We start from the raw sequence: 23,426 nt of genomic DNA, 5'->3' as shown, positions 1-23,426 counted from the left end.
ATGCAGTAAATGAAGCAGGCAAAAAGGAATACAGACGTCTCAAAAATGAGATTGACAGGAAGTGCAAAATGGCTAAACAGGGATGGCTAGAGGACAAATGTAAGGATGTAGAAGCTTATCTCACTAGGGGTAAGATAGATACTGCCTACAGGAAAATTAAAGAGACCTTTGGAGAGAAGAGAACCACGTGTATGAATATCAAGAGCTCAGATGGCAGCCCAGTTCTAAGCAAAGAAGGGAAGGCAGAAAGGTGGAAGGAGTATATAGAAGGCTTATACAAGGGCGATGTACTTGAGGACAATATTATGGAAATAGAAGAGGATGTAGATGAAGACGAAATGGGAGATGCGATACTGCGTGAAGAGTTTGACAGAGCACTGAAAGACCTGAGTCGAAACAAGGCCCCCGGAGTAGACAACATTCCATTAGAACTACTGACGGCCTTGGGAGAGCCAGTCATGACAAAACTCTACCAGCTGGTGAGCAAGATGTATGAGACAGGCGAAATACCCTCAGACTTCAAGAAGAATATAATAATTCCAATCCCAAAGAAAGCAGGTGCTGACAGATGTGAAAATTACCGAACTATCAGTTTAATAAGCCACGGCTGCAAAATACTAACGCGAATTCTTTACAGACGAATGGAAAAACTGGTAGATGCAGACCTCGGGGAGGATCAGTTTGGATTCCGTCGAAATGTTGGAACACGTGAGGCAATACTGACCTTACGACTTATCTTAGAAGAAAGATTAAGAAAAGGCAAACCTACGTTTCTAGCATTTGTAGACTTAGAGAAAGCTTTTGATAATGTTGACTGGAATACTCTTTTTCAAATTCTAAAGGTGGCAGGGGTAAAATACAGGGAGCGAAAGGCTATTTATAATTTGTACAGAAACCAGATGGCAGTAATAAGAGTCGAGGGGCATGAAAGGGAAGCAGTGGTTGGGAAAGGAGTGAGACAGGGTTGTAGCCTCTCCCCGATGTTATTCAATCTGTATATTGAGCAAGCAGTAAAGGAAACAAAAGAAAAATTCGGAGTAGGTATTAAAATTCATGGAGACGAAGTAAAAACTTTGAGGTTCGCCGATGACATTGTAATTCTGTCAGAGACGGCAAAGGACTTGGAAGAGCAGTTGAACGGAATGGACAGTGTCTTGAAAGGAGGATATAAGATGAACATTAACAAAAGCAAAACGAGGATAATGGAATGTAGTCAAATTAAATCGGGTGATGCTAAGGGAATTAGATTAGGAAATGAGACACTTAAAGTAGTAAAGGAGTTTTGCTATTTAGGAAGTAAAATAACTGATGATGGTCGAAGTAGAGAGGATATAAAATGTAGACTGGCAATGGCAAGGAAAGCGTTTCTGAAGAAGAGAAATTTGTTAACATCGAATATAGATTTATGTATCAGGAAGTCGTTTCTGAAAGTATTTGTTTGGAGTGTAGCCATGTATGGAAGTGAAACATGGACGATAACTAGTTTGGACAAGAAGAGAATAGAAGCTTTCGAAATGTGGTGCTACAGAAGAATACTGAAGATAAGGTGGATAGATCACGTAACTAATGAGGAGGTATTGAATAGGATTGGGGAGAAGAGAAGTTTGTGGCACAACTTGACTAGAAGAAGAGATCGGTTGGTAGGACATGTTTTGAGGCATCAAGGGATCACAAATTTAGCATTGGAGGGCAGCGTGGAGGGTAAAAATCGTAGAGGGAGACCGAGAGATGAGTACACTAAGCAGATTCAGAAGGATGTAGGTTGCAGTAGGTACTGGGAGATGAAGCAGCTTGCACATGATAGAGTAGCATGGAGAGCTGCATCAAACCAGTCTCAGGACTGAAGACAACAACAACAACAATTGCCTAAGATCAAAGCAGGTATACACTGAGATGACAAAGGTTATGGGGTGCCTCCTAATATTCTGTTTGACCATCTTTAGCCTGGCGTTGCACTGTCATCCATAATTCCATCATTGTTTGACAACATGATGCTGGAAGTGGTCACCAAGTAGCCGAAAATAACCATTTCCAGTCAGTGATCCCAACCCTCTCCCTCACCAATCCCCCACTCATCCCACCCCCACAAACCGACCCTCGACATTCCCTCACCCTCCAACAACCTCCCTCCCGATTCCACACCCTCCCTCCTATTCCCACACCCTCCCACGCCATTCAACACCCTCCCTCCCACCATCACCCTCCCACTGACTCCCTGACACTCTACCCACCACCCCACCCTGTCCCAACGTCTCCCTCTCCCTCTGCCCCAACACCCTCTGCCACGTAACTGCTCCCTTCCCCCACCTACCCCCTCACCTAACCTCCACCGTCACCCCTCCCCCCCCGTCGCCCCTCCCCCCCGTCGCCCCTCCCCCCAGTCGCCCCTCCCCCCCGTCGCCCATCCCCCCCGTCGCCCATCCCCCCCGTCGCCCATCCCCCCCGTCGCCCCTCCCCCCGTCGCCCCTCCCCCCGCCGCCCCTACCCCCAGTCGAACCTCCCCCCTCCTCCGTCGCCCCGCCCCCCCTTCGGTGTCATTTCTTGCCCGTCACTCTCCCTCATCCCCTATCCGCAATTACAATGAAAACCTATCGAAGCAACTTTGAACTTTGCAATCATCACCGAAAACAAAAGCGTGCAAAAAATGGTTGTTGACACTGCATCGAACACGTAAATGTACAGCAGAAAGTGCATGTAAGCCACAGCATTATAGTAATTTATAGAATTTCTGAATAAAGAACATAATTTATAAGTAACAAACCACACGTAACAGTTTTCCAAAACAGAACCTCACTAAATTTTACTGAACCCGTCAGGTTACATTACATACAAAAATAACCACCACAACACATTTAGCAGGCAAATAATAACCACATACTACTGAGGACAGGTCAACTACAGCAATAGTAAGCATCAAAAAGGGGTGTATGCTGCTATTCTCCCAGAATACGTTGTTTAGAAATTATGTTCTAAAACAAATTCTGTTCAGACGTTGAAGATGTCATGCTATATTATCATAGATTTGCGGCTAAATTATATTTGCTTTGTTAGTGCAATCAAAATGCAAAAAAAGTGGTCAAATGAAGCACAGTTGTAATCTAAATAACAACCAAATCTGATGTCTACGTATTTCTGAACGAATAAAAGAAAAAATCTCACAGTAGATCTCACAACTGTGATGAAAAACATTTGAAGATTAAACAAAATAAAAATTGTGATCTTTAATTCATGATTATTATTTGCAAGCATGGGAGCAGTTCTTGAAATTCCATGATGACAGTATTCTATACTTACCTTTTTTTTCTCCTTTTTTTTGTTTTTTTTTGTTTTAGATAATCACAGAACTCTTGTAGTCATGTTTAGTTTTCACCACCCTTTTTTGTATTACATAACATAATAGGTGCTTTGTTCACTAGTTCCTGCATATAATGTATGGATTCTGTAGATGCTCAGTAAATCCTGAACATATTTAGGGTTGCAAATGTACCCTTTCAATGTGTTTCAAGAAGTGTATGTAACTGTTTTTAGCTTTTATTTGTCAGATACATCAAGACATATACTGCATTGATTGTGTCATACAATATCCTCAGTTAGTGTTAAGGGAGACATGCACAAATTGGTTCCCCACCCTGGAAGTGCTAATATTTTAAGATTTTTAGAAACATTTCTGGCCAAATTATTGAAGGTAGACCTTGGCATGTGTGCTGACTAAGGCAGATTCAGACAATCTGGAATTGTAGGTAACTGTTGACATTTGTTTGCAGAACTGGTATTACAATTTTTTCTGAATCGAAAGTAGAACACTCACAGAGTCAAATGCATAAGGAAAGTTTAATGAAAATGAGACAGATGGGAAAAAAAATAAATACACTGCTACAAGAGAAGGATAGTCAATTCCTTTACGGAAAAATGTTTGCAGTTGCCTAAAGAACCACAATTGTACCTAGGTGTGCACCTCTTTGTCCAAAGCAAATCAGTGGCCATGAATGTCTTCCTTCAGGGTTCCAAAAATACAGTTATCACCTTGAGGGAGATCAGAACTTACGGAGGATGTGTAAAGGCTTCCCAGTGAAACTTATGCACTGTAGCAAAAAAGAACCTGTCAACAAAGCAAGTGCCCAGATGTTGCCGAGGTTGTTTCAAGAATGCTGCAGAAGTTACATTGGGAAGCCCTTACACATTCACCATACACCCATTCTTCCCATGGAATTCCCATATTTTTGGAGCCCAGAAAAAAGACATTCATAGCTTTCAATTTACTACAGACAATGACGTGCATGTCTGGGTACAATCATGGTTCCATACATAAGTGTTAACATTTTTCCGTGAAGGCAATGACTGTCTTGTCTCTCAGTAGGATAAATGCTTTAACAGTTATTGCAATTAGTTTTGAAATAATAAACAGTTAATTTTCTCTCTCTCTCTCTCTCTCTCTCTCTCTCTCTCTCTCTCTCTCTCTCTCTCTCTCTCTTTCATTTTCATTTGACTGCCCCCTTATATACACTATGTGATCAAAAGTATCTGGACCCCTGGCTGAAAATGACTTACAAGTTTGTCGTGCCCTCCATCGGTATTGCTGGAATTGAATATGCTGTTGGCCCAGCCTTTGTCTTGATGACAGCTTCCACTCTCGCAGACATACATTCAGTCAGATGCTGGGTTTCTTGGGGAATGGCAACCCATTCTTCATGGAGAGCTGCACTGATGAGAGGTGGAGAGCTGCACTGATGAGAGGTATCAGTGTTGGTGGCACAAAGTCAAGAGCTGCACTGATGAGAGGTATCAGTGTTGGTAGCACAAAGTCAGCATTCCAAAACATCCCAAAGGTGTTGTATAGGATTCAGGTCAGAACTCTGTGCAGGCCAGTCCATTACAGGGATGTTACTGTTTTATAACCCCTCCACCAGAGGCCGTGCATTGTGAACAGTTGCTCAATCATGTTGAAAGATGCAATAATCATCCCTGAATTGCTCTTCAACAGTGGGAAGCAAGAAGGTTCTTAATACATCAGTGTAGGCCTGTAATGTGATAATGGCAAGCAAAACAACAAGGGGTGCTAACCCCGTCCATGAAAAACATGGCCATTACACATGCTGGCAGATGACCTTCACCAGACATTTGTCATACCGACACCCTGCCATCAGATTGCCACATTGCGTACCGTGATTCATCGCTCCACCCAACGTTTTTCCACTGTTCAATCATCCAATGTTTACACTCCTTTCACCAAGTGATTTGTTGTTTGGCATTTACTGGTGCAACGTGTGGCTTATGAGCAGCTGCTCAACCATGAAATCCAAGTTTTCTAACCTCCTGCCTAACTGTTGTAGTACTTGCAGTGGATCTTGATACAGTCGGGAATTCCTGTGTGTTGGTCTGGATAGATATCTGTCTATTACACATTACGACCCTCTTCAACTGTCGGCAGTCTCTGTCAGTCAACAGACAAGGTTGGCCTGTACACTATTGTGCTATATGTGTCCTTTCAAGTTTACACTTCACTATCACATTGGACACAGTGGACCTAGGGATGTTTAGGGGTGTGGAAATCTAGTATACAGATGTATGACACAATTGACACACAATCACCTGACCACATTCGAAGTCCATGAGTTCTGCAGAGCACCCTATTCTGCTCTCTCACAATGTCTAATGACTACTGAGATCGCTGATATGGAATGCCTGGCAGCAGATGCTAGCACAATGCACCTAATACGAAAAACAAATGTTTCTGGGGTGTCAGAATACTTTTGATCACATAGAGTAGATGTTTATTTATTACTGACCTAGGAAGATTGCAGAAAATCTGAAGCACTTGTATGGTTCTAGAAGCATAGTTCTGGAAATAGAAGTCTGAACCATGAAAGATCCAGTTTGGAAGAGCAACAGTATTATGAAAAGAACAGATTAGTACTCACCATAAAGATGACACATTGAGTTGCAGACAGACACGATGACAAGAATGTCACATATGAGCTTTCAGCCAAAGCCTCCTTTAAAAAAGGAAACACGTGCATGTGCTTCTACTTGTGTGGATGTGTTTGTGTTTTTTTTTTACCTCTTCAGAAGAAAGATTTGGCTGAAATTTCATATGTAACACACTTTTCATAATGCTTGTCTGCAGCTGAATGTGTCATCTTAACAGTGAGTAACAATGTATGCTTTTCACAATAATGTTGAAGTTAAAGTTTCATTTGGTTCTGACTTACTTTCCATGTGCAGTTGAGTGTGTGTGTGTGTGTGTGTGTGTGTGTGTGTGTGTGTGTGTGTGTGTGTGTGTGTATGTGTATGTGTGTGTGTAAAACAAACTCTGGAAAAATTGATATTTGTATTTGCATCATGGTTGAGTTCCAGTCTTCGGGCCTTAGTAGCATTAAACTATAAACCAGCTTCTAAAACACCATATATTAAAGTTTTGTAATACAGAACCACTGAGGTGGTACACAGTTGCAAATAACAAAGTTCAAACTATCATTGATTTCTTGAGTTTTATTATGTGACCACTTCTTTATAACTTGCCTAACAGGTTTTATTGTGTACGCAACTGCCACTGGTAGAGAGTGTTCATGATCATGATTTTTGGCAGAACATATTTTCAGAATGAGATTTTCACTCTGCAGTGGATTCAAACTGTGTGCCCGACCGAGACTCGAACTCGGGACCTTTGCCTTTCGCGGGCAAGTGCTCTACCAACTGAGCTACCGAAGCACGACTCACGCCTGGTACTCACAGCTTTACTTCTGCCAGTACCTCGTCTCCTACCTTCCAAACTTTACAGAAGCTCTCCTGCGAACCTAGCAGAACTGGCACTCCTGAAAGAAAGGATATTTCGGAGATATGGCTTAGCCACAGCCTGGGGGATGTTTCCAGAATGAGATTTTCACAAAGGTTGATTTTGTGCAAGTTTCAAAGTTTCCTCTTAAGCTGAATTGTATTTTTAATATCAACTCGTGTTGTGCTTATTTAATAAACTATTTTTCTAAAAAAGTAACCTATAATTGGTCATCTTTCAACTATTTCATTTGCTGCCAAATAATCCAAGGTGATACCCCCAGATGTGTTTTGTGACATGGATACAAATTTTTCTGTTCCCTCAATGAATTGTCTGTAAGTTGATATTTCATTATTTAGCAAGCAGGACTCCACAGCTTTTCCCTTTCTATTTAGTTATGCACGACTATGGTGGTGTAACAGATACACAGTGCCAGCCATTAAAACTGCAACACCATGAAGACGGTGTGCAACAAACATCAAATTGGCATGAAATGTACAATGTGTTTGGGTATGCAAGTAATTATCATTTCAGCACAACTGCAGAAATAAGGAGGGCTAATACCACTTATGTTGTGTGCATAAGAAAAGATTACACAGTGTGTCTCTTTCAGAAATAACATTTGATTGTTGGTTCTTTGCTACAATTTCATGTTATGTTTCTTGTGAGAAGGAGAAAAGTATACCAGCCTTTTTCAGAATTCAGTAGCATTAAGATCATGGCCTAATAAGACAGCAGTTTATCATCCCATGATACAGCTGCTCATGTTGGTCAGGATCCAATGGATTTTGTGAATGGTGGGCCATTTGTCTCATAATGTACATAATTTAAATCATTTGATTCAGGTAGAGGATATTGTGTAAATATGGAATAGATGGGTTCAAGAGGACCATACTCAATGCCATGCAGAATTCCATCTGCCCTACACAACCATTATCCATTGATATACTGCTTGCTCAGCCATCCAGGATCACAAGTAAATTACATACGGTGACACAGGGAATGGGCTTTTATCTTCCAAGCCAAGTATCCACCTGGACAGTGCAATGATATCTTGAGTACCACAAATTGTCAGCATGGTGATTGTTTCTGCAGCTTTCCTTGAAAGGCAGCACAGTGTAGAGTACCAAAACACATATGCACAGTGGCAACACAGGATTTAGGAATGGCATGACCTCATCTTTTCTTATTTTTTCTGGTTCTGTGTACAACATTGTGATGGATATAACTATAGGTTGAGGCCCTAAAATGAAAAAAAAAAAAAACAGTGCCAGTAATCAGTCATCATTGTTACACGTGCCCAGCACCTGGTGTGATGGATGAGGTGCCACTGATTGCACCACATAACTATTTATGGTTTGTAGCAACTGTTATTTGAACAGCAGTCATTACTTTTCTGATGTGTTAAGACCAGAAGTTGTGCCCTTTCTTTAAAGTCTTCATGACATTATCTTTCAACAAGATAACGTACAACACACAGTGCTCATGGAGTCATTACCTACCTCAATGCAGATGGTAGTGACTATAGCCCTGGCCAACACGTTCTCAATCTCTCTCACCCACTGTAAACAGCTAATTTTGCTGAAAAGAGACTGGCTCACCACCATTTGCCAGCCACTACAAACAATGAACTCTAGCATAGAGATGCAGCAGCACTGCATGACATTGTGGTATCTGTAGTCCGACCAGAGTTCGGCTTACTGCACAGCCAGGTTATAGCCACTGTTGGTTGCATAGGTGATAACTCTGTGAACTAAATTTTGCATCCTGTATACTCTGGATTACAAACAGATTTAACATTTTTTATCCTACTGTACTGTATATGCAGAATAAGTAAAATTCTGGTATGTGCTATTCTTCCTGGTGTTGGAGTTTTAATGGCTAGCAGAATCTCTTATGCATCTCAGAGTATATACTTGTATATGCCTGTGACAAGTCTGGTATACTCTCTTAAATAAAAATATGTTTTTATTTACTCCACATCTGTGGGCACTGTTTCACTTAAAAACTGTGGAAGAAGCATTATCATAACCCCTTTTTTAAGATATATATTATGACTTCACATTTTGCAAACTCTTTTACATCTTTGAGAATCCCCTTACTGTAGATCTGTGAAACAAAAAATCTGTCTATTCTAATCTCAGTGATGGAAACTGAGAAACAGCACTTTTTAAAATTCAGTTCTGATAGCTGTACTGACATGAATAATACCACATCCTGAACATTCTAATGCATTTGAAGAGTGGCTTGAGTTCTCTTGTTTTGAATGTCTGCTCAGTTTAACTTTGACTCTCCTGTTTTCCTAAGCAAGATTTAAAAGAAATCAGAATAGAAGTCACATGTTTTACTATTTTTGTGTAATGTTTGTCTCACTGTCTTATTTTATGGTGGATGAATGAAGTTAAGTCACTGTATTGCAGTTTTCTGGAAGGAAAGCGGTTGATAAACTTTTTATGGTGGTGGAAAATCGGATATCTTGAGTTGAAATAAATGTTACACTGGTATTCTTGAAATTTTTCATCAAGCATAAAGTAATACATAAAAATATACAAAAGGGAAATGATAAATTTAAAAAGTATAAAAAATAAATTAAAATAATGGATACTAAAAGAATACTGGTCAAAGAGGAGGAGGAGGAGGAGGAGGAGGAAACGAATGGCACTAGTAGAGAATGGCTCAACTGATAGCGAAGAAAGCATTCTCTGTCAGCATTTTCTTGGCTTTCAGTGAATAGCAGCTTACCCTTTAGAATAAAAGTGTTACGTATCACCTTGAGAAAGCTGCTGTGATATCGTCTATGCAATGTGCACTGCAAACAGTATTTGCTTGATCTGTAGTAAATGTCACCAGTTAATGTACTGCTTCTTTCTATGTGTGTAAATTTAACAGCACGAAAGGTAACCGTCCCTCCAAATTCTGAATCTGGCCATCTATATTATCTGGCAGTAGTGTAAAATGCAGGAGTGTCTGGAGAAAGTACTGTCTTATGCTTGAGTTGTTACAATGCTGTATTTGCTCATGGTCTAGCAGTAAATGCCACACAAAGTAGACACAATGTCACAAGTTAGAGTCCACTCAATCTGCTATTTTTACAGCTGCATTTTGGCTTTGCACTAAAGATATCAGTCTGGTGAAACCTCAAAGATAATTTGCTTCATTTTCTAACCCACCAGTAATAACAAAACCTTCTGTGAAAGAGCTCATAGCTGCACCAAAATAAAATCTCTTTACGCTCAAGAGTTTCTCATCCAACATTGGATACTGACCACTGGCAACTGGCCACTTGGCACCACCTATTTGATGCATGCTGCCATCTGACAATGTGAATGCAGTGTGACAGACCTTGGCCACATTTCTGGTCTTTCATTGATAAACATAAAATTGTTTTGATTGTAGTTTGATTTTGCACATTGAGTAACTTTTATTAATGGAGTGAAACTGTGTAGTTACACAATGGGCATAGGTTACTGTGGATGTATTTATTATTTGTTATTTCCTTATTTTAAGTTTTAGTATTGGATTTTGTATATTTGAATCTTACAAACTTTTGTTGTAAGTTTATCTTTGTAAGTTGTAATTCATTAGTAAACATAAGAGGGAAATTAATCATCAACAGTATATTCTCTGACAGTGCCCAGGTAGTTTACGAATTCCATGCTTGTAGAAATTTACTCGTTCGGAGCTGAAGGTGATGTCAAGTCAGGATTGACATGAATTTTCATCCAGAGATGAATTTTCTTGATAGTTGTTGGATAAGGTGTGGCAAAATGAAGCTTTCAGAGCGTGAGAACAGAAGAATGGGTGCATGGGGAATTACTTCCACGGATTTGTGAAACCAGCAGAGTGCATTGTCGTGTAGTATTAGCACTTGATGCAGTTTTGTTGGTAGTTTTTCTTACATTTTGACTGAAAAATGCGCCACAGTTGTTGGCAAGAAATGGCAGCCATAATGGATATACCCTTGGGCAGGATTATGTTTTTTTTCCTTTTTGTATTTTTTTAGCTATTTATTTATTTTTGTGTGTGCAATATGCTTTTTGTGCCACCAGATGCAAAATACTCTGTTCACACTGTCCTTTGCTCAGTTAGATGTATTTTTGTTAAGGCTCAGCCATTAACTTCTTTGTAAGAAGTTAACATAAAGGCATCATAACTCACCACTAGTAATAATATTACATAGGAATGCTCAATGAGCAAAATGATGACATGCAAATAGAAATGCAGTAATAGCTGCCCCTTTGATTTTTGTTGCTTTGAATTAGAGAATGCAGTTAACTTACACTCTCTTTCTGAACCTTACCTGTTTGATGCAGATGTCATGTGAAGGTTTAATGGTTGCAGCTGATCACTTGAGACCCCTTAAATGGGGAGAATGATTCATGCCAGAATGATCTCTCTTGAAAGAGGAACATCATTTTGTGGTGTCATTTCTTGATAGTACTTGCCCCACACACAACACAAACATTTCAAGCTTCCCTTATTACCTTCAGCCCTCTATTAAACTCAAAGTGAACAATATGTTGCAAATGCCAAAACTGTTTCACTCATGGCTCTATTTTACAATGTTCATGAAATTCAAGTATGCAACATCAATTTGTAACTGCAAGACAAATACTAGAACTTAAAATACATGCGCTGTATTACAGTATGGTTTCACTTGCTTGCTGAAGATATTCCGCACAGAAAATGAAACTACAATAGGAAATATTTTATTCTTACGCATACAAGAGCTTAAACATGCCCAAGATTCACTGCACTGTGTTCACCTGGTCAAATTGCAGACGACACCAAGAGGTAGGTGGCATGTGGCTGGTTGCCAGTGGCCACTGTGGGGGGAAGGAAGCTTTTGAGCATAAACTTTTCTGATCTGGATGCTGCCATGAGATCTTTTGTGGGAGGTTTTGCTATTATTGGTGGGCTAGAAACTAAAGCAACTTATATTTGAGGTTTCATCAGTCTTATGCTTTTAGCAGAAAGCCAAAATCCAGCTGAAAAATAAAGGAATGAGTGGACTTGAACTCGCAACTTTGCTGCTACATTGTACGATGTTTACCACTAGACCATGAGCAGATACAGCACTGTACTGTCTCGAGCAACAGGGAACACTTCCTCCAAGCAATTCCATGCCCAACAGTGTTGTCATATCATGCAGATGGCTGGACTTGATGATTCTCAGGAGTGGCCAGTTTTTGTACTTCATGTGTACATAAGACAGCTTCCTCTGCATTTGCTTTTAGGCAACTGGAGTTCTGTATAAACCCTATGATTTCACTTCTCCTAAACAATTACAAAAAATATAGTTTGAAAATGTCAGACAAAATGTAAATAATTTAGGAGTAAAGGAGACAACTCACTAAATAGCAGAAGCATTGATTATCAACAAGTAGACAAAAAAGAATGAAAATTTGTTGCTCATGTGCATGCCCTGTATTTCATGTGCCTTTCCATGACCCCCCCCCCCCTCCAAAACTCCCCCCCCACACACACACTAAATGGTGTCTTCAGTTAACACTGTGTGTGTGGGGGGGGGGGGGGGGGGGGAGGGGGGCAGGGAGGAGGGGTGCACATATGTGCGTATGTATGTGCGCTCTAGCTTGTTAAAGGGATCTGTCCGAAAACTAATGAAGTTTCATTCTTTTTTGTTTGCCAGTTGACCATGCAACACTTCTATTAGTTGGTAAGTTGTTTCCTTTACTCCTTAATACTCACAAGTCATTTTTTTTTTCAGTTTGTGTTGACCCATTATGTATTTTTCCAAAAATTATTTTGTTTGTCCCCTAGAATGAACTAATATTTTGTAGCAGATTAAAATTAATAAATTGATAATTTTTTCTAAATGATTAAACTTTCAACTCTTAAGTTATATAAATGCAGTCTCCTGTTGCTAACCTTATTCAGATATACTCTAAAGCTGTTTCAGTCTTATTTTGTATGCATAAAGTCAAATAGCTTTGCCTCATGCTGGATGCTGATAAATTAGAAATTGTGAGACCTAGATCTTAAAAAACAATTCTGGTCAGTTATTTGTGTCCACAGGCACTTACTTACACATAAGTTCTTGCTTTAGCTGTAGTTATCTCGGATTGTTGCATTGCAAGGACTGTAGCACGTTTTTTCAGTAACAAGCCATGTGAGCCCATAGAACTGATGATTAAAGCTAGGCTGCCATTTCCTTTTGTCCAGAATCACAAGATAATTTTTTTAACCTCTCTTCATTTTATTTCTTGTATTTGGCATGGGTACTGTTTGATAACAATTGATTCATACATCTTTATTTTCAGCTCACTGAACTTAAGTATTTAAAATACATTTGTGTATTTCTCTCTCATATGTTTTTATAGTAATCCTTTTTCTTTCTTTGCAGCGGGTTGGAACCACCAAGTGTGGAAGAAATGGATCAGCAAGAACTGAGTCCTTCTGATCAACCACCTATTGTTCGGTTATTCCTGGCACTTTGGTTTGCAATAATCTCACACTCGGAACTTGTTTGCTACTTTGTTGTCTTTTTGCAACAAGTGAAGTCACCTACAATTCTTTCATTGCCATTGCCGTTAATGGTCTTCTTGTGGGGAACACTGAGTGTCCCAAGGCCTACAAAAACATTCTGGGTCACCTTGATTGCATACACTGAGGTAACTTCTAGCTGTAATATGACTATATGGTAAATATTTTTGACAAATGGGTTTTGTTTATGCATGTATGAATTTTCTAGTTGCTACTTCTTTAAACCAGAGGTAGATCATGAGGGACAGTGTTAACTCAATACTGGGTTTTCAAACACTTGTATATGTTAACCCAGTTTGGGATAGTGCATTTGTCCAAAGTTATAGTTAATAGTATGCGCTGTCAGAAACTTTTAGCAGCAGTGGTTTCGGAAGTGGGTTTCTGAGATGATGAAACTCATGTTATGCTAAGGGATATTCTATTATGGTTACAAAAATTGGTGCGTATACTTGATGTGGCTTGAGAAAACAATTTTGCAATTTCTTCATGTGACACTAACAAACCCAGAATTTACTCCCATCACCTAAAGTAGTATTCCATTGCTAGGTCAACTTTTGTGGTATCCTAGTCCATCCCTATCCAAGGCCTCCTTCCAGTCCTCCTCTTCATGATGAAGGTTCATGATCTGTCCTAAACATTCACCCTTAACTGGTACTGCAGTCGAATCGCATAGAAATTTCACATCTTATCAAGTAGAGGCAAAAATGCCACGCTATACAGGGTGTCCTGAGAGACTCGCTTGAATTCTTTACTGTTTGTTGCACCATTGCATTTAAAAAAATACTATTTGTTAAAAATAAGCAAGAAAAACTCTGATAAAATATGCATTGTGGGAATGCTTCAGGAGTAAAGCAACGTGCTATGAAGATAAAACTAGTACTCCTATCCTTATTGAATAATGAACGTAAGATGTCCATGTTTAACAGTGCTTGTCAGGCCATGACTGGAACCAGACAGATAACACAGCTTAGAAATGAAATTACTAATTTGAGATAGAAACAGCTAAATTATAATTGTTATTGTAAATCACACCATCATTGACAGTCACATAATAATCCAAATTTTATTTGCTATTTATCACTGTCATATATTTAGATAATTGTCCATATGTTACCAGGAGCGTTTTTGGCATGTAATAAGGAATCAAGTCAGTTTAACCCCTTAGCATAAAGTCCCAAGTTATTTTTTATTTTCTTGACAGAAAATTAAAATCCCAAATATACTCAGGCAGCTGATCATCAGGGCTTATTTCAAAGAAGGAATCAGCACTGAAGACATTTCTACTCCAGTCAGTGAGATTCCAGGCTGAAGACATGTCTGGAGACACCTCAGTCAGCAGTGGGATAACAACCTGACCATCACCTGCCATACACCCCGACAGCCAGGAGTGCTGCTCCAGAGTGCCATGTCTTTTGATAGCGGGAACCCAGTGATTGTCATCCCCAATCCCAAAACCCTTACAGCACAGTGGTATGTGGACGTTATTCTATACCCTGTTTCATTGCCCTTCATGGGAAGCCATCCTTGGCTTACATTTCAGTAAGATTATGACCACCTGCACACAATGGGAGATTCTACTGCTTGTCTTTGTGCTTGTCAAACCCTGCCAGCAAGGTCACCAGATCTCTCTCCAATTGAGAATGTTTGGAGCATTATTGGCAGGACCCTCCAACCAGCTCAGGATTTTGACAATTTAACACACCAGTTGGACAGAATTTGGCATGATATCCCAGAGGAGGACCTCTAACATCTCAAACAATCAGTGCTAAGGTGAATAACTGCTTGAATAAGGGCAAGAGGTGGACCAATACAAATTGACTTGCGTCATTTGTGAAGCTCTTTCTCTTGAATAAATTGTCAATTTTCATGAAATCTTAATCGTTTGTTTGTCCGTACATGTACATCACATCTGCCAATCTCAATCTCATTCGGATAAGTCCTTTGTGGTTTGTTCTCCCCCACCCCCCAGCCCTCCCTCTTCCTCTCTCCAGCCAACTCCTCCAAGATTTCTGTTCACAAGAAACCACTGTGAAGTACTTGGTTCAAATTCATATCTACATACAAATTAAAAAGTGATGTTAAGTTTCGGGATACTGCAGTCAAAGTCATGAGTATACTCAGGATCTTATTAATGATGGTCTTCAGAAATTTGTAACTCATTCTTTTGAGTTTTAGGAGCTGTCTTTATAATTCAGTACATATAGACATTCATTAAAGGACATTTTCATTGATAAAAAAATACAATTTTTTGGACTTTAATTTGTAAATAAATTAACATGGTATGGGGTTAAAATATGATATATGAAAATATAGGAGTTACATTCATTCATATGAATATGCTATACACAAGAGATAAATATATTTTGTAAGATATTTTATCATATATAATGCAGGTACTGCAATGATGGGCATTTGCGCCCAATACTTATTGGACAATAAACAAATAATAGAACCATATAAGAGGTATCATCCCCACTTTCCAACCCCCCCCCCCCTCCACACCCACACACACACACACACACACACACACACACACACACACACACACACACACACACACAAACAAACAGTGATATTTTTCCACCCTCCCAACCTACACAATATCCACTTCAGTCTCTTCTCCACTCCTGCTACCAACCCATTGCCTCATGGCTTGTATCGTTGCAATACACACATAATCAAGACCCATCCCATACATCTTCCCGCTATCACCTATTCAATCCTGTCACTGGCTTAGCTTACCACATGAAAGGCATTGTCCTCTGTGAAAGCAGCCATGTCATCTACAGACTTGATCAGTGCAGCTTCTATTAGGTCGGAGTTCTGCATGTTTGTCTGAGATTGATTCCAATTTTTTTGAGGTCAGTCTGTTACATAGAAGTCTCTCTAGCAGCCTACATATGACATGTGAGAAGCTGCTCGGCTTCAGTCACGCAAAATGTGGACAACTGCACTACCCATGGAAGAAGTGCTGACACCCTCTGCAAATGTGGAGAGATAACAACTCCAAATTGCTAATGCAATGCTGCAAAAACAAACAATCCAGCACATAGTAGAAGACTATCCAGTCCAAACTCACAAGGGAACCATCATCAATTTGTAGCTGCAACAGAGGAGGTTACCAATTATATTCAATGTCTGGTTGTCAGTTTGTAATTAAATTGTTTATAAAGTTCACAAGAATGTCAGTATTTGGTAAGAAGCATTAATCAGCAATCAGAATAGCACAAATTCTGGTTAAGTAATTTTGATTATGTGGGAGGAATATGACATGAACTTCCAACTTCTGGAAGGCCACAAGTCAGCAGTGCTGAAGCCACTATCACTGGACATCAGATGATTTGGTTTAAACACCAAGTTTTTCTGGGTGCTGTACAGTAAACAATTTCAAGATGTTGTAGAGTCCCTTGCTGTATCTGCAAGGGGGCATTCATTAAATAATGCAACACAATTTTTTCTGAAAGCAGGTTGGTTTTATTCAGGATCCCAATAAACAATATTCTTCCCCACTCCTTTGTATGCAAAACCCAATTTTCCAACTACTCCATTCAATGCGATGGTCTTATGCCACCTTACTAGCAGGGCATGTATGCCTGCATGGTACCACTCTACTGGTCGACATTGGTGCCGAAGTCTTGTTGCTCGAGAAGGTGCAAGATGGTCTTAGGGTGGATGAGGAAGAATAATCCAATGTAGTTTTGTAAGCTCCTCTTCGGTCTGCAAACATAGGTGAGGTCTTGCATTGTCCAAGAGCAGGAGAAGTTTGTATTTTTGTGGTGGTGAAATCGCTTCTTCAGTTTCCTGGAGATGTGTACAGCCGGGCAGCACACAGGAGATCAGACAGGTGTACAAAACCTAGTAGCGATGATGCCAGATTCCTTGCCCAATGACTCACTGTGCTTTTGTTCATTGCCAGGTCTCTATAGACATTCTGCAAGTGCTTGTGTATATCTGCAATGCTCTGGTTTTCCACAAAAAAAAAAAAAAAAAAAAAAAAAAAGACAGTGATGGCTGTCTGCTTGGAACACAGCACTGTGGCAGGAGCCATTTTGAAGATTATGTATAGTGCCATCACCTATTAGCACTTTGTGAAATTGTAGGGGTTGAATTGGGAATAAACCATGATGTCCCACAACACATTCCACATTTTGTCAATTGAAATTGGTTAAGAATAAATGTTTTGCATTACTTATTGAACATCCCTTATATTACAGCACTTCACAAGTTGCTGCGCAGTATGTGATTGATGATGTGTAGTTTCAGATAATATTTTTTACAGCATTTCTTACGAGTAAAATGAAAAGAGCCTGTGGAGATATGCAACTCTGTTTCAGGCTGTAAGTAATGTGAAAATGTTCACGTATCGCATATAAATAGAGCGCATGCTCGGTCGAGCCAAAGCACCTCAGAGTTATCCCTGTAGTAGTGTGGTTACTGAATATTCAGAGGCATCATTGGCATAATTTTCTGTCCAGGACAAATCCCAGGAAAATATAGAGAATGGCAAGAGCATCTATTTTTAGTCTTCAGTGACCCAGAGGAAACATTTAATTCAGTTCCAAAGGCTATATTCAGAATGTATTGCTGTACACTGTCTTCTTGCACTCATTAAATGTTGTGACTGCCATACAACCACAAAATGTTGGACAATTTTTGCAGATCATCGGTTGTGTCAGTAGAAAAGGCAACATTTTAGTTAAATCTTTGAGTAGAGCATGTGGTGTAAGTTGTGGGACATCAGTGTACAACGTAAGTTGTACAAGAGCAAAATACGAATATAAACTTTTTTTTTCCAGTCTGGTTTTGATGCAGCTCTCTTTGCTGCTCTATTCCAAGCAAGCCTCTCCATTTCCAGTAACTACTACAACCTACATCCATTTGAATCTGCTTACTGAATTCTTCTCTCAATCTTCCTTAACAATTTTTACTCCTCACACAGCCCTCCAGTGCTGAACTAATGACTCCTTGCTGTTTGAGAAAGTTTCTATCATCCGATCCCCTCTTTTAATCACCTCTTTTAATTAAGTTGTGCCAAAAATTTCTTTTCTTCCCAATTTTCGTCTCCTCATTAGCTACACAAACTGTCCATGTAACCTTCAGCATTCTTCTGGAGCACCACCTTATGAAGATTTGTTTTCTCTTCTTGTCTGAACTGCTTATTGTCCATATTCATTTCCATACAAGGCTGCACTGTGGGCAAGTGCCTTCAGAAAAGACTTGCTAACACTTAAATTTATATTCAGTGTTAACAAGTATCTCATTTCTCTTTTTCAGAAACACTTTTCTTGCTATTGCCAGTCTGTGATTTATATCCTCTGTACTTTGACTATTATCAGTTACTTTAATGCGCAAATAGCAAAACTCATCTACTACTGTTTGGTGTCTCATTTTCTAATCTAATCCCTCCAGCATTGCCTGATTTAATTAGACTACATCCCATTAGCATATTTTTCTTTTGTTGGTTTTCATATTACAACCTGCTCTCAAGAGACTACCCATTCTATTCAACTAATCTTCCAAATCCATAGGTATTTTATTTCTTGTCTCCACACTTTAATTTCTTCTCCAAATTTATCTTTGTTTTCATTTTCTGTTGACTCAATATGAAGATTGAATATCATGGGAAGGCTAAAACTTTGTCTCATTCCCTTCTCAACCACTGATAGCCCCTTGTCTCTTGAAACTCCAGTGAGGTTTCTGTACATGTTGGACAGAAGATTTAAAAAGTTGTCATAATTTTGTTTAGGCATCATAAGAAATTTTTGTTGTTTGTTTTTTGGGTGAGACTGGTGTGAGAACTGTGGTTCTTAAAAGCAGATTTGTTTCATATAAGCTAGAACAGGTTTGTTACCCAGTTGTAGCACTTATGGCTGTGACATTTTTCATGACAGCACTCAAGAATAACATCTTTTTCATCATGACCAGTGAAACTAGATGAATATATCTGGGAGACAGGAACATTCAATAAGTAGCAGCTTTACATGGAATAAATGGCTGGTATCAAAATGGATGCTTTGCTCTTTATTTCTGTTTTTGTGCTGTAACTACGAAAGTACAGAGTAATAGTATTGAGAAAGGTAAAAGCCCGCCCCCCCCCCCCCCCCCCCCCCCCCCCATATTTGACAAGTTTACGAACACCTTTATATTTTTTTCTGGATATTCTGCAGTTCATTCAGAATTATGTGAAACACCACAAATGAAATGAAATTACTATCATAAGATAAACAGAAAGAATAAACTCACCAGCCAAGATACGTCACACCCTTAAAAAAGCCCATTGTGAAACGTTGTGAATGTGGCGTCAGTTGTATGGAATTACTGAAAAGGTGAATAAACATAGAGATGAGACAGAAGCAAATACTAACAAAGAGATAGAGCGGCTGGCCAATACTTACCTCAGCTCAGTACAGCCAATAGATAACACAAAACAGAACAGAAAATTTACATTCCTAGCTTTCGGAACTTTGTTCCTTCATCAGGGAGGAGAGAGGGGAAAAAAAGGGAAGAAGGGAAACCAAAGATCTTTGGCTTCCCTCTGACAACCATGCCTCCATCCTTGCTACCCTCCCTGTTTACCTTTCCCTGTTGCTTCATAACCTGGGTTGTGACTGACTAAATCCACTTTCCGCTCTTCCCTCTTTTCTCCTCTCCTCCCTGATGAAGGTACAAAGTTCTTAAAGCTAGGATGTAAATTTTCTGTTCTGTTTTGTGTTCTCTATCAGCTGTACTGAGCTAAGGTAAGTACTGGCCAGCCCCTGTATCCCTTTGTTAGTATTTGTTTCACATCTTTATATGAGATTTTCCATTAATCATTTAGAAGAGACAGAAAATCTGAAAGGAACTATAGTGTTTGGACGGGCCCATGATTGCACCGTGAATAGAGTTGCCCGACTTCTTTCAGTGTATCAGTCCAGACTCTTCAACATGTTTACGAGGGATGGTGTACCATTCGAAGCCAAGTCAACTGGTGGCTGTGGAAAAATCATTACCAACAGAGAACAGAGATGATATTCATGGCTTGTAAATGACAAAAAGTTTCAGACCTCATGGGAATTGAATACAATGGACATTCTTCATTGCATGCCTTATAAAATACAGTTGCCTGCAGCAGCCCATCAAGCTGTGTATCTTTGATGGGTGAAACTACACAAAAATTGAGCAGTTGCTGACTGGAGATGTGCACAAGGCATATCCCAAAAGTTTCAAGAATAATTAGTTTTTAAGAGATTTATTTCTTTTTAAAGCACAAAACGTTAAAAATCTTCAAAGTATGTTCCTCCCACATCTACACTTAACTATAACAGGTTTGCCCAGTCTACATAGACTTCCTGGAAGGCATCATCAGAACTATCCTAAGGCAATACATCAAAGCTTCTCTATATATTAAAAACAAAGATTCCAAGACTTACCAAGCGGGAAAGTGCCGGCAGACAGGCACAATGAACAAACACACACACACACACACACACACACACACACACACACACACACACACACACACACACAGAATTACTAGCTTTCGCAACCGATGGCTGCTTCTACAGGAAAGAGGGAAGGAGAGGGAAAGACGAAAGGATGTGGGTTTTAAGGGAGAGGGTAAGGTGTCATTCCAATCCCGGGAGTGGAAAGACTTCCCTTTTTCCCCCTAAGGGAAGTCTTTCCGCTCCCGAGATTGGAATGACTCCTTACCATCTCCCTTAAAACCCACATCCTTTCGTCTTTCCCTCTCCTTCCTGAAGAAGCAACCATTGGTTGCAAAAGCTAGTAATTCTGTGTGTGTGTTTGTGTGTTTTGTTCATTGTGGCTGTCTGCTGGCGCTTTCCCGCTTGGTAAGTCTTGGAATCTTTGTTTTTAATATATTTTTCCCATGGGGAAGTTTCTTTCTATTTTATTTACAAAGCTTCTCTACACATACATATACATATACAAAAACAAAGATTCCAAGACTTACCAAGCGGGAAAGTGCCGGTAGATAGGCACAATGAATAAAACACAAACACACACACAGAATTTGAGCTTTCGCAACCGGCGGCTGCTTCGTCAGGAAAGAGGGAAGGAAAAGGAAAGATGAAAGGATGTGGGTTTTAAGGGAGAGGGTAAGGAGTCATTCCAGTCCCGGGAGCGGAAAGACTTACCTTAGGGGGAAAAAGGATAGGTGTATGCTCGCGCGTGCACACACAGACACACACACACACACACACACACACACACACACACACACACACACGCACGCACGCATATCCATCCATACATACACACATACAAGCAGACATATTTAAAGGCAAAGAGTATGGGCAGAGATATAAGTCAAGACGGAAGTGTGGAGGCAAAGATGATGTTGAATGACAGGTGAGGTATGAGTGGCGGCAACTTGAAGCTAGCGGAGATTGAGGCCTGGTGGATAACAAGAAGAGAGGATATATTGAAGGGCGAGTTCCCATCTCCGGAGTTCGGATAGGTTGTTTGGTGGGAAGTATCCAGATAACTCGGACGGTGTAACACTGTGCCAAGATGTGCTGGCTGTGCACCAAGGCATGTTTAGCCACTGGGTGATCCTCATTACCAACAAACACTGTCTGCCTGTGTCCATTCATGCGAATGGACAGTTTGTTGCTGGTCATTCCCATGTAGAAAGCATCACAGTGTAGGCAGGTCAGTTGGTAAATCACGTAGATGCTCTCACACGTGGCTCTGCCTTTGATCGTGTACACCTTCCGGGTTACAGGACTGGAGTAGGTGGTGGTGGGAGGGTGCGTATGACAGTTTTTACACCGGGAGCGGTTGCAAGGGTAGGAGCCAGAGGATAGGGAAGGTGCTTTGGGGATTTCATAGGGATGAACCAAGAGGTTACGAAGGTTAGGTGGACGGCGGAAAGACACTCTTGGTGGAGTAGGGAGGATCCATCCTTCATGAAATCCTCCCTACTCCACCAAGAGTGTCTTTCCGCCGTCCACCTAACCTTCGTAACCTCTTGGTTCATCCCTATGAAGTCCCCAAACCACCTTCCCTACCCTCTGGCTCCTACCCTTGTAACCGCCCCCGGTGTAAAACCTGTCCTATGCACCCTCCCACCACCACCTACTCCAGTCCTGTAACCCGGAAGGTGTACACGATCAAAGGCAGAGCCACATGTGAAAGCACCCACATGATATACTAACTGACTTGCCTACACTGTGACGCCTTCTGTGTGGGAATGACCAGCAACAAACTGTCCATTCGCATGAATGGACACAGGCAGACAGTGTTTGTTGGTAATGAGGATCACCCTGTGGCTAAACATGCCTTGGTGCACGGCCAGCACATCTTGGCACAGTGTTACACTGTCCGGGTTATCTGGATACTTCCCACCAACACCAACCTATCCGAACTCTGGAGATGGGAACTTGCCCTTCAATATATCCTTTCTTCTCATTATCCACCAGGCCTCAATCTCTGCTAATTTCAAGTTGCCGCCACTCATACCTCACCTGTCATACAACATCATCTTTTGTGTGTGTGTGTGTGTGTGTGTGTGTGTGAGAGAGTATACACCTATCCTTTTTTCCCCCTAAGGTAAGTCTTTCTGCTCCCGGGATTGGAATGACTCCTTACCCTCTCCCTTAAAACCCACATCCTTTCATCTTTCCTTTTCCTTCCCTCTTTCCTGACGAAGCAACCGCCGGTTGCGAAAGCTCGAAATTTTGTGTGTGTGTGTATGTGTGTGTGTGTGTGTGTGTGTGTGTGTGTGTGTGTGTGTGTTTGTTTGTTTGTTATTTTATTGTGCCTGTCTACCGGTGCTTTCCTGCTTGATAAGTCTTGGACTCATTGTTTTTAATATACATATACATATACAATACATCAAAGCTTCTCTAGTGACTCATGGTGGTGACCCTTTGACTTCCTCTTTGTTCTTGAACACAAAAAGATGTCTAGGATGCATGGTGACTGAGGCAGTGTGGCTCGGAACATTGTTGTTATACAAAATCCAGTTGTTCACAATGTCTCTTCTGATGTATTTTGTAACATGTGAGGACACAAGTGTAAAATTGGCTATTAACCTTTTCTCCTTGAGTCACAAATTCACTATGAATCACACCTTTGGATTTAAAAAAGGTGATGAGTGTTCGGGGTGGACAAGAAATCTCCTATTTGTTACAAATCACAGTGACTG

The 23,426-nt window shown here is 40.3% G+C and overlaps 1 protein-coding gene across 11 annotated transcripts in view; it reads left to right on the top strand.

Moving 5' to 3' along the window:
* LOC126272844 (piezo-type mechanosensitive ion channel component) overlaps positions 1-23,426 on the top strand; it is a 651,486-nt gene that overhangs the window by 532,239 nt on the left and 95,821 nt on the right. For all 11 annotated transcript variants that reach the window (XM_049976053.1, XM_049976051.1, XM_049976056.1 and 8 more), the window contains one exon: positions 13,137-13,404. In XM_049976053.1, the coding sequence (XP_049832010.1) occupies positions 13,137-13,404 (268 nt within the window). The remainder of the gene's footprint in view (positions 1-13,136; positions 13,405-23,426) is intronic.

This window comes from Schistocerca gregaria, chromosome 5 (assembly GCF_023897955.1).
Source record: "Schistocerca gregaria isolate iqSchGreg1 chromosome 5, iqSchGreg1.2, whole genome shotgun sequence".
Taxonomy (NCBI): domain Eukaryota; kingdom Metazoa; phylum Arthropoda; class Insecta; order Orthoptera; family Acrididae; genus Schistocerca; species Schistocerca gregaria.
Note: the sequence above shows the minus strand (reverse complement) of the source record. Positions and strands in the feature narration are given on the sequence as shown.